The 12,378-nt window shown below is 40.7% G+C and overlaps 1 protein-coding gene across 1 annotated transcript in view; it reads left to right on the forward strand.

Annotated features, from left to right (window-relative positions):
- Positions 1-12,378, forward strand: part of STARD9 (StAR related lipid transfer domain containing 9) — a 194,258-nt gene that overhangs the window by 176,074 nt on the left and 5,806 nt on the right. The window contains exons 29-31 of the mRNA XM_040332736.1: positions 358-422; positions 4,023-4,228; positions 11,795-11,874. Of these exons, the coding sequence (XP_040188670.1) occupies positions 358-422; positions 4,023-4,228; positions 11,795-11,874 (351 nt within the window). The remainder of the gene's footprint in view (positions 1-357; positions 423-4,022; positions 4,229-11,794; positions 11,875-12,378) is intronic.

Genomic DNA, 12,378 nt, shown 5'->3' on the forward strand with positions numbered 1-12,378 from the left:
TTTTTTTTTTTTGCATATAATAAAGTCAAAACCATTTAATGATATACCGCTGTTGGTTCTCCATATACAACACTTGCCTTGGTGGGGAGGGGGGGTTACCTTACGGTACCCCGACATTTTCCTCTTTCCTTGAATATTTCCACAATTAGCCCACAGTTGCGGAGGCACCCCACCCATATGGGCAAATCGGTTTAAGTGTAATACTGACTTTTTATTGGTATGAGATCCATCTTTTATGGCGGTTTTTTTTTTTTTCAGTTCTCATTAAGATGCCTCTTTATGTGCTTTGAGACATTCCTTTATGGGACTTGTATTGTTTAATATCATTCCTACTATTTACAGTTATTTTTCTTCTAGGTTATGGCTGCTTGTTCATATGACATAAAGAACCTGTTTAATGGCCAGGCAGCAGCAGGTTTGATGTAAGTTCTTTTTACAATCTTTTTCTGCTCCTATTTTACTTACGCTCATTTGCAGATATTACATACTGACACCTTACAACTAGAGAGCAAAGCTGTACTGTTTAATGAAAGTACTATTCAATGATTCTCACAATGATATTGGTGTGATTTATGGATCAAAGCCAAAATGTATCTTTTACATACAGACATTAAATATATTTTAACTGAGTCTGTGACCAGGCTATGTACATTCATATATTTATATTTTCTAACCAAGCAGTAAATAACTTTAAAACAAGCCCTTACTGACCTCTGCACGTGCAAGTACTGTGGGAGCAGTTCATCCTCAAAGTTCAAAGCAGGAGAACTAGTAGTTGGCTTGGCTTCTCCCTCTCAAATCACCTGTGTTTACATTGGTTGTTAGAAGGCTGCTAAGTCACTGCTGAGAGGGGTGACAGGATGAGCTAGGCTGCTAACAGAACCATCACCGTGTTCATCTGATTGCGGGCCCATCCTACTGGACCATGAACGTAAACAGTGACCAGGAGCTGTCACCGAAAGTGTGGACATGATTGAGCACATTCCCAGCACAGAATGCATATACACCGATCACCCATAAGATTATCTACACCCACTCAATATTGAGTAGGTTTTTCCCTTTTTCCCCAAAAACAGCCCTGAAATGTCAAGGCATGAACCCCACTGGATGATTAAAGGTGTGCTGTGGTATTTGGCACCAAGCTATCAGTAGCAGATCCCTGAAGTCTTGTAAGTTGTGAGGTGGGGCCTTCATGGATCGAACTTACTTCTCCAGCACATCGTACAGATGCTTGATTGAATTGAGATCTGGAGATTATGGAGGCCAAGTCAACACCGCAAACACACCTTCCTCCATTGTTCAGTTCTGATGCTCACTTGCCCATTTTAGGTGCTTTTGGCTTTGGACACAGGTTGGTATGGGCATCATGTCTGGTCTGCAGCATTAACGTTTCCATCAATTTGAGTGACAAAAGCTCTTCTATTCGCTCATACTACACGGGCCAGCCATCGTTCACCACGTGCATCAGTGAGCTTTGGCTGCCCATGACCCTGTCGCTGGTTCACCGTTTTTTCTTCCTTGAACCACTTTTAGTATTTTCTGACTACTGCAGACCAGGAACATCCCACATGAGCTGCCGATTTGTGAAGTTGCTCTGACCCAGTCGTCTAGCCATTACAATTTGGCTCTTGTCAAAGTCGATAAAATTCTTACGCTTGCCCATTTTTTTCTGCTTTCAACACATCAACTATATACCACCCACTTTAATGTGCCATTGTCAAAAGATAATCATTGTTATTCACTTTACTTGTCAGTGGTCATAATGCTGTGTCTGATTGGTGGCTGTGGAAGCACAAAGGTGAGCATTAAAGTGGTTGTAAGGACACAGGGTTTCTTGCATGAATGTATAAAAACACCTGTGTGCAGCAGCCCCCCCCCCCCCCAATACTTAATTGAGACCCTCTTCATCCAGCAATGTCGAGAGCCTTGCCTCTGAGTACTCACACCTAAATGACATTTCACAGCAGCAGGAGCCATTAACTCATGCTGCTATCAATCACAACCAGTGAGCCCAATCAGGAGACAGAGGGGGGTGTTGAGTCGCGGCCCCCGTGTGTGAAAGCTGCTTGCTGAGGGAACACCCAGCAGGAGCCAGGAGCACTGGCATGGGACCTGAGAAGAGGAGGATCTGGGCTGCTCTGTGCAAAACCATTAGGGGCCTTTCACACAGACGAATAGAATTGTGCTTTTAGCTGCGGATTTTCTAAGTTTTCTACCGCAGCTAAAAGCACACAATGCTTTCCTATGGCCCCATTCACACACAACGTTTAGCTGCGATTTCGTTGCATGCGGTTTGGTACGAATAGAAAAAATAGAATTGAATGCGTCCAGGTGCGATTTAGCGCAGCTATATGCACTTAACCGCAGGTAATCACAGTCTTTTGTGTCAACTGCGGATAGCAGCGTGAGAAAAAAAAAAAGAACAGGAAGCACATCATAATCAAAAAAAATAAAAAGGGTTGCTATGGAAATGACTACCGCAGCTAAACGCGGTCGCATGTAACCGCACGTAATCACAATGTACAAATGCAGCTAATCGCAGTGCCCAGAGCCTTGAATTTCACTAAAAATGTACATGCTTTTAATTGCGGCAAAACTGCCGTCCGTCTGAAAGGGGCCTTACACAGGGCAGATATGTAAAAAGCCCCTTTTTATGTCCGCTGACGCTGACATCCGACGCTCCATAGGCTGTGTGAAAGGGGCCTAACATGTTTGTTATTTAAAAAAACTTTAATATCGCATTGACCTGCTGCCAGATAAATACATACAGCCAGCAGGAACGGTTAAGGATTAATGGCTTCACAGTACCTGCAGCTACAAAAATCAGTAAGGGCTTGTTAAGGGGGCTCATTCACATCATAATGTATGTAATATAACAGCACTACACACATTAGAACACATTGGCAGAGTGCATGATAACACAACATATATGCTGTATATGCATTGAGAGTCAAAGTTTCTTGCACCAATGCGCATCTACAATGCACCTACCTTTTAGTGCACTGCACCACACAGATGCATATACTGTGCTTTGCCCTGCACTGAAGAATATCGCCCAGAATCTATTTTCTCCTGCGTTGAGGTTTTATATACGATTTTGACTGCTTGTTAGGAATATGTCCATAGTCCAGGCACAGGTTTACTTTAAACGGTCACTACAGGAAATGTATATTTTTGATATTATTCAGTTATGTGTAACATTAACTAGTATACATTACAGTGCAGCTTTTACTGACAAGTTCGGTGTTTTGATGACAAATTAATCTAATGAAGCATGGTAAGCAGAAAAGAACAAGTGCAAACAATGGGCACTACTTTGAGTTGTTATATTCTCTTTCTTGAAACACATAACCAAGCTATCAATCTGATTGCAACAGTTGATAACCATGCAGTTGCTAAAGCCCAACTTAATGCATACAGGTTCTGCCCCCGTGGATTAAGATACCTCATCGACCACGCCAACCGTCACACACACATCTGCAGACAAGGGAGCAACAACATAGACATGCAGGAGGAGATTTACTAAAACTGGAGCGTGCAAAATCTGGTGCGGCTCTGCATAGAAATCAATCAACTTTCAGTTTTTTTGTTGTCAAAGCTTAATTGAACAAGCTGAAGTTAGAAGATGATTAGCTACCATGCACAGTTACACCAGATTTTGCACTCTTGGGTTTTAGTAAATCACCCCCCCCCCCCCGTGTCGAAATCCCACACTTACTGTAGTAAATTATTTTCCACTCTTTGATATATTACATGTATGTAACCCCCCCTCCTATATATATCAATGTAGCTGCCTCACTATTGTATTTTTATATACACAATAAAAAACATTGAACACGAAAGATGAGACAAGTCATTATTGATCATTTATTTCTGTTTAGTTGCTGCATATGTGAGAATTAGGAACTTGCCAAGAAATGTTTTCAGAGGCTCCATTTTTGACGATATAAAATAAGGGGGCCACAGAAAAGTGTTTATTATTTTGTAAGTCTGTTTCATGCTTTGGTCTTTTTCTATTACAGATACCAGGTAACAGAGAAGGATGTATTGGTATACTACAAGGCCTTCTCGTCGCCAACAAAGCATGGCTTTATCGGAGCTGGGGTCATTAAGAGGCCTCTATATAATGTCTGGGATATGGTGAAAGATGTTCATGCGAGGAGACTATATGATAAGTCCATCCTAAGCTCTTGTGTACATCAGAGGGTGAGCAGCACTGTTCAGCTGGGTAAGCGACTTATTTCATTTTACAGAAAAATATGCCAGGCAAGATCTCAAATTTTCTTTAAACAGAGAAGTTAAAGGTCATATCTATAACTGGGTCGCAAGTGGTAGCTCATGTTTGCAAAAAGCATATTGTCATATAGTGAATATCTGCCTCAATTAATAGCACCCAGGCACTCCATACTTTGCAGTCTACATATATCACTTCTGGCAGTTTTCACTGATGCCAGGCATCTGATTGCAAGACTTCATCAAGAGGATGCTAATTGGCCATATAATAAGCACCTAACTTAAGTGAGAAGAAGGCTTCTGGCTGTACACCATCTCCAACCAAAATGCCTTCAGTAGGATTTCAGGGTATGCTGTCTGCTGAGAATCTGGGGAAACACAGGGCCCAACAATGATGGTTTCTTTGTGCCATGCAGGAGATGTGGGCACCAGGTGCATCAACCTCTCGCCAGAATTGAGACTACCGGTTGATGAGAAGCAGCGTCTCTAAGGAAGACTGTGCAGTTAAGAGCAGCATCCTCAACATCATCTAGCATACAGGGAGCAAGCGGCTTATCTTATCAAAGCTTCCCAGAGGTGAAGGTCTTACAGCACCTAAGCAATGTCAAATGGGGTCAAGGAACCGACTCACTGTTAGATCTTTCAAAGAAATAGGGGTCAGCTGTTCTGGAGAACCAGACTCAATCCCTAGACTTGGGGACACCCCTACAGGTAGGAGTTCTTTCAGGGATCATTCTCTTGGACTAGAGAAATGCCTTACTCTAATAGATAACTTAAACTCAACGGTTCGAAAACAGAACTTCTCCTGTTTCACGCTAACCGGAAAAATCACCCCGCATCAACATGGACTCCCCCAGCCATTCTGGGTAAAACTATCACCCCTAGCACCAAAGTCAAAAGTCTCAGAGTCATTTTCGATACCTACATGACAATGGATGCACAAAAAGGGTCAGTAGTCAGCGGATCCCACCATCTGCTGCGCCTACTACGCAGACTCACGCCCTTTATCCCGAAAGAGGACATTGCAGTCGTGGTGGGAACAATCATTAATTCCAGACTCGACTACGCAAATGCCCTCTATCTAGGACTCCCCAAATACCAAATCACTCGTCTGCAAGTAGTTCAAAATACGGCCGTTCGACTAGTGACCGGAAAAAAAACATGGGAATCAATCTCACCTTCACTGAAATCCCTTCATTGGTTGCCAGTAAAAGACAGAATAACTTTCAAGGCACTCTGCCTAATACATAAGTGTATTCAAGGCAACCCCCCCCAATATCTATGCGAAAAAATAAAAGCCTATAACCCCAATCGCATTCTGCGATCCACCAATCAAAACCTCCTCCAGATACCCAAAGCCAGATACAAGTCCAAAGGAGATCGAAGATTTGCAGTCCTGGGACCCCGCCTGTGGAATGCACTACCAACCACCATCCGACTGGAGTCGGACCAATTGGCCTTCAGGAGAAAGATTAAAACCCATCTCTGAGGTCAAGGGGTTCCTTACCCATGAAATGGATACAGCGCCCAGAGGCGATTCAGTTCGCATGTGTTGCGCTTTACAAGTTTCTCACTCACTCACTCACTGAGGAGGTCACTTCAAATCCAGGGTGAGCGGTTTGAAAAAGGCACTTGGTGCAAATGGTGAGGTAGCATCCAGTGTTTCAGCCTGACCAGCCTTACCCACTAAGTCTTTAGGGACAGGAACGCACTTGGGACTGTGTCACAGATCTGAACACAGAGGTTTGGAAAGCACCACAATGCAGAGTGCAGTGTCTGAAGGTCATATTCCAGGCTAGCCGCACATGTCTAGCTCAGTGGGGTCTGGGTATGCCAAAGCTAATGCTGAGAAAATTCTGATTTGGATAGCTGCTATATAGAGACTTACTCAAGCAGCAGTGTAGTAAAGAATCTAGACTGAATCATGACTATAGGAAGGGGCTAGCTTACAACTAGGGTTGTCCCGATACCACTTTTTTAGGACCGAGTACAAGTACCGATACTTTTTTTCATGTAGTCGCCGATACTGAATACCGATACTTTTTTTAAATGTCATGTGACCGTTTTCAAACCACAATACAGACTAAGGATATTTTCTTTAGAATTATGAAGAACTCTAACTCAAGACATTATAAAAGAATAAAAATGAGTAAAAATGAATAAAAATGTTTTATTTGCTTGTCACGCAGTAGTAAAAAACTCAAAGAATTTTCATAGAACATGTTGATAAATACAAAAAAAGTATTCTATTTAGGTATCGGGAGCATTTGCGCGAGTACGAGTACTCCCGCAAATACTCGGTATCGGTCCCGATACTAGTATCGGTATCTGGACAACCCTACTTACAACTGTTCTGTTTGCCAGTGTCCCACCTTCCTGAAACCGTTGAGGAAAGAGGATAGATAGCTAGCTAGCTCTGGACCAGTAGGGTTATCCATCTGGTATTGTTATCCTAATCTTAGGGTGTTGATGTTGGTGTAAATTATCCGGTACATGGGCAGGCGGCTTATACAATCCAGAGAATTTCCAGTGTCTCCTTGGCTTGTAGTGTAATATAACGAGAATTTAAATTGAAGCTCCACACCACTGCGTTCACAATAGTGATTATTATTATTTTTTGTGACTGTATAATGTATCGGTTCAAGTTATACATATCAGCTTTTGAGATTTATTTTACCCATTTTTTTCATATAATTTGTTCCTAGCAGAGTGAATCATTTTATTAATAGTGCCAATTATTAATGTTGTTGGTGTGTGTGTGTGTGTGTTTTTTTTTCTTCCTGTTTTTAAAACAATATAGGCACGTACTCATGTTCTCATTTTTAATTATCGTTACCTTCCTGAAACTTGTTTAAAAATTTGTGTCCCTCCATGGACATTGGAGAAATATACTATAAAAAAGGGGGGGAGAGTTGGGACTTTGAATGAGATGCGTTTTTAGCAGTAGGCGATTAAATATATATATATGGAATATAAAAAATGTTTCCATAATGGCCAGGCTTAAAATTACCAACCAAAAAAGCACTAAATCAAATTAAAGGGTCACTAAAGGAATTTTTTTTTTTTTTTTAGCTAAATAGCTTCCTTTACCTTACTGCAGTCCTGGTTTCATGTCCTCATTGTTCGTTTTTGCTTTGATGTTGCTGTAAATCCTCTCTGTTCTGGACACTTCCTGGTTGTCTGTTTCCTGATCACCACAGTACTGGGAGATTTCTTACGGTGGTGACTAATCAAGGAGGTGTGATTTACTGTGTGTAAAACGAAACTGGATTGGTGCTGAGGAGTTTTAGACAAAGTATCACTGCTCTTTTTGGCTGACTGCCCTCTATTGGCTCTCTGTACATCAGAGAACCAGCAAACAACAGCAAAAACGAAACTAAACTACAGGCACAATATATGATTGTTTTTTTATCTATTTTTAATCATTTTTTAAAAGGAATCAGTTAACTATTATGTCTCTATACCCTGTAAACAGTCATTTCAGCTAAAACATTTTTTTCCTTTAGTGACCCTTTAATCTGTCTAGCTGTATGCATTAAAAACAGAGGTTTAGTTGCATGTATTTGCAAATACCTGTATAAGCTGCAGGCCAACGTCAAGGCACTCTGTGTACTGCAGTTCCTAACTATGAATTTTAAGGTCTCCTAAATAGGAGCACAGGTGTGCTAATCAATAGATAGGGGGCAGGTGATCACCTAAACCCGTCCCTACCTATAGTTGGTCTATCAAAAAAGAGCACTGGAAGAGCAAAAAAAATGCAAGAGTGGAACCAAACATGCCTACCATATATATATTTAATCGCATACTGCTAAAAACGCATTTCATTCAAAGTCCCAACCCCCCCCTTTTTTATAGATTTACAGGCCTGTGGTAGTTTTTATCATATGCCTCATCTAAAGTCCCAACCCTATGCCCCCTTTTTGGAGAAATATACTGGTGTCTGCCACATTTACAAACTTCTTGTTGAGTCCATGATACTGACTGACAGCACAGCTTATGGGGAAGTAGAGCGTTAAATGTTTCCACTTATCGCTGGAAAGTGAACTGCTTTTCCATGTTCAGAATAATCCGCCACAGCATGTTGAGGCGAAGCAGTGGGAGTTGCACAAGAACTACTATACTACCACACATAATAAGCAGGGCAGAGATGTAAAAGCAGTATACATTATTATTTTTTGATTAAAGTTTTCAGATCATCAACATTTTTAATGCGTAGATTAGGCTGTTTTAGAGGTTTGCTGTGATAATTTATTTGACTTTCCATTACACATAGGCAGATTTACCTCTTAAAAAACAGTGGCTGGTACAACAGGATTTTAACCACTTGCTGACCAACCAACAGTTTTACTGCTGGCCCAGGCTTGAGCAGGCACCATGGTGTACCAGTACATCACCCCATTCATGCGCACTGTGCACTCCCTGCAACCGGACACAGCGGATTGCGTTTGGTATTGGGCTGCTTTGTTGGCCCAGATACCACGATTGATGTGCAATCATGTTGCCTAGTAAACAGTCATGAATGGAATCCATTCTTGACGACATTGTGATGATCTGTGATTGGTCAACATTGATCACATGGTACCTGGGCCATGTGATAGCTGTGGCCAATCACAGCATTACAATAGTAAACCATGAGTCATGAATGAAAGCCATTCATGACAGTTCAAACGATTGTTGTTGCAGTGATCACCACTGTAACAAGCAGTGTTTAAAAAAATATTAACCCTCAATTTGTGAGACCCACTGACAGTTCAAATAACCGAGCCTGAAAGTATCAGTTTCAGGTATTGGTGCATTTGCACGAGTATCAATACACGTGCAAATGCTTACTGGTGTAAGTGCAACCCTAATATATACCATAGTTTGTAGACTCTAACTTTCACACACGCTAAATAATATACACTGATTGAGTTACTTTTACCAAAGAAATGTAGCAGATTACATTTTGGCCTAACTTTATGAAGAAAGATGGTTTGTTTGCCAAATTTTATAACAAACAAAAAAAATTTTTTTTTCTCTCCAAATTTTCGGTATTTTTTCGTGTATATAGCAAAAAAAAACCCTACTGGTGATTAAATACTACCAAACGAAAGCTCTATTTGTGTGAAAAAAATTATATAATATATCATTTCATTTGTGCACAGTGTTGCATGACCAAGCAATTGCCAGTTAAAGTAGCACAGTGCTGAGTAGCAAAAAATGCCCTGGCCCCTGAAGGGGGTGAAACTTTCCAGAGGTCAAGTGGTTAAACGCACCACTTTTTTAATTGTGATTAAATTTGTTAAGCCAAATGTGGGCTTCCAGGTTATCAATTTAGAGTTAATCACAAGTGATGGCCATAGAATGATTGTGCTCACTCCGACATTTGCTGCAATACCCAAGTTGTTTACTGTAATATATCGTTTGCGTGCCGCTAAAATTAACTTTAGTGTATTTACTGAAAATTTGTGTTTGATAAACGTGTGCCAATATCATGCAACATAAAAAAAAATACTATCGCCATTTTATTCTTCAGGGTCTTTGTTTTCCGAAATATGCGTGTAGGGAAAATAAGTAATGTTCAGGCCTAAAACTTTTAGTGCATTTTACTTGTGTGCAAACACTGAAAAAGAGGATCTGGTAGCGAAGTGGTAAATCATTTACTTAGTTACTCATAGTAATTTCTGTGTTGCAAAACGATTGTAGTACAGTAAAATCGTGAGCATAATTCGTTCCAGAAACAGGCTTGTAATCCAAAGCACTTGTATATCAAAGCAAATTTCCCCATAAGAAATAATGGAAACGCAGATGATTTGTTCCGCAACCATTTATTCATAGGTTCTTCGGTTTATAGTCCATACAAAAAGATTATAGCAATGTGACCATAAAATGTCAATCTACAAATTGAAGCCTCCACAAGGGGATTAGAAACAAAATCCAGCAGGAGCTACAGGGTATAAAAGAGAAGAGAGGCGCCTCTAAGTGTAGCAATATGTTGCTAAATGTTGTACCTTCATTAAATGTAACCATATTTCAACACTTAGAGGCGCCCCGCTTCTCTTTTATGCTCATTTGTGACATAACACTACTCTTATATCAAGAGATCGCTTGTATATCAAGTCAAAATGTATTTAAAAATGTTGCTTGTCTTTAAAAACACTCTCAAACCAAGTTTTTACTGTATTTGTTTTACAATAAGCTAAAATGTCAATGTTATTTTAAAAATACAAGTTAAAGTAAACCTGTTGTGGGAGAATGGTTAGACATGATCCCCGAATCGGGGTAGGGTATGGGACTTTAAGGATGCAAAAGGGTATATTGAGAATATAGTACTTATAGATAGTAGTTACTTTTGCCAAACCCACAAGACACAATGGAATGGTCGGATGCGTTTCTTAAAAAGTTTAACATTTATTCATACAAAAATTATTTAAATTGCAATACATTAGTATCCAAATCTTAAAAATAACAAGAGAAGTGCTACTTTTACAATCATATGAAAAATTGCTTCCTCGTAAGACCAGTGTTCTTTGTTCTACATGTTTCGCCCGAATACGGGGCTTCTTCAGGAACACACAGGCCACAATGATCTACATGAAATGCATAAGATGAAATTTATTGATTGTCTTTTTTTTGTCCGTTTGTTTGGACATTGATTATCATTATCTTTTCATCTTATGCATTTCATGTAGATCATTGTGGCCTGTGTGTTCCTGAAGAAGCCCCGTATTCGGGCGAAACATGTAGAACAAAGAACACTGGTCTTACGAGGAAGCAATTTTTCATATGATTGTAAAAGTAGCACTTCTCTTGTTATTTTTAAGATTTGGATACTGATGTATTGCAATTTAAATAATTTTTGTATGAATAAATGTTAAACTTTTTAAGAAACACATCCGACCATTCCATTGTGTCTTGTGGGTTTGGCAAAAGTAACTACTATCTATAAGTACTATAGTCTCAATATACCCTTTTGCATCCTTAAAGTCCCATACCCTACCCCGATTCGGGGATCATGTCTAACCATAATCTCATTTAGGGATACAGATGCATTTGGACACCATTATTTAGTAGTGCTTGCTCTTCAATTTAAGGGCCCTTTCACACATACGGACTGTATGTCCGCATTTTCATCCGTTTGTTTGCGGATGAAAACGGGACATACATGGGTCCCTATGTGATTACGGATGTCAGCGGATGAACATCCGCTGACACCCGTAATTTGTCCGCCTCCGCAAAGATCCGCATTTGCAGACAGAAGAAATCCTATTTTTTTTCTGTCTGCCGGATCAGATGAACACGGATATACGGTCCGTGTTCGTCCGATCCCCCATAGGGGAGAGCGGAGGAAAGACAGGGCGGTCCCTGCACAGTGTGCGGGGACCGCCCTGTCAGCTGCCAGCTCAGCGGGGATTTTATGGAGGATCCCCGCTGAGCTTTGTGGACACACGGAGCGGATCATTACTGTTGAGTTGAGTGAATTTAATCTCACAATCATTCAAAAATTTGACTGTGCTGCACTTTTTCAATACATACATAATATATGAAGTTTGGTGTCTCATTGTTCATTTTCTTTCTGTAGTCCATGTGGTGATGGATATGTCACTTTGTTACCTAAAGCAACCCAGGGATTTCTGTTGCATCACTGTGGAGTCCAAAGAGGTAAGTGCTGATTTTCTATAAAGACTTGGGTCCCTTTCATGTGTAGGGACCGAGTGGGTACGCCTGTCTGTTTTTCAGGCAGACCGTCCATTGCTCTCTATGGAGCAGTAGATGTCAATGGATGTGTGTTTGCTGACAACTGCCAACATCAGATCCAATCTTTTCTGCTAAAAACAGCCGGATGGGGATCCCATCTGTCTGGCAGATCGGGTCAGATGGAAACGAATAGGCGGTACGTTTCCACCCAACAGCCCAAAGAGGACAGAGCTGTGCAGAGCGGACACAGACCTGCCATCTGCCTGCTCAGCGGGGATCAGTCAAGAGATCTAAAAGGGGCCTTGGAGGTTTGTTTCAGGTGAAATTAAGCTCTACTACAGTGGGCATCTTGTTTTCATTTTAATAAGTTAACAATTTTGTAGGTTTGGTTGCTATACCATACAAGGCTGCCTTACACAGTTCCTGTAAGCTGTGCTCCAATTGGTTGCACCACTCACAAATATTAAG

Source organism: Rana temporaria, chromosome 13, assembly GCF_905171775.1.
Source record: "Rana temporaria chromosome 13, aRanTem1.1, whole genome shotgun sequence".
In the NCBI taxonomy this organism is placed as follows: Eukaryota; Metazoa; Chordata; class Amphibia; order Anura; family Ranidae; genus Rana; species Rana temporaria.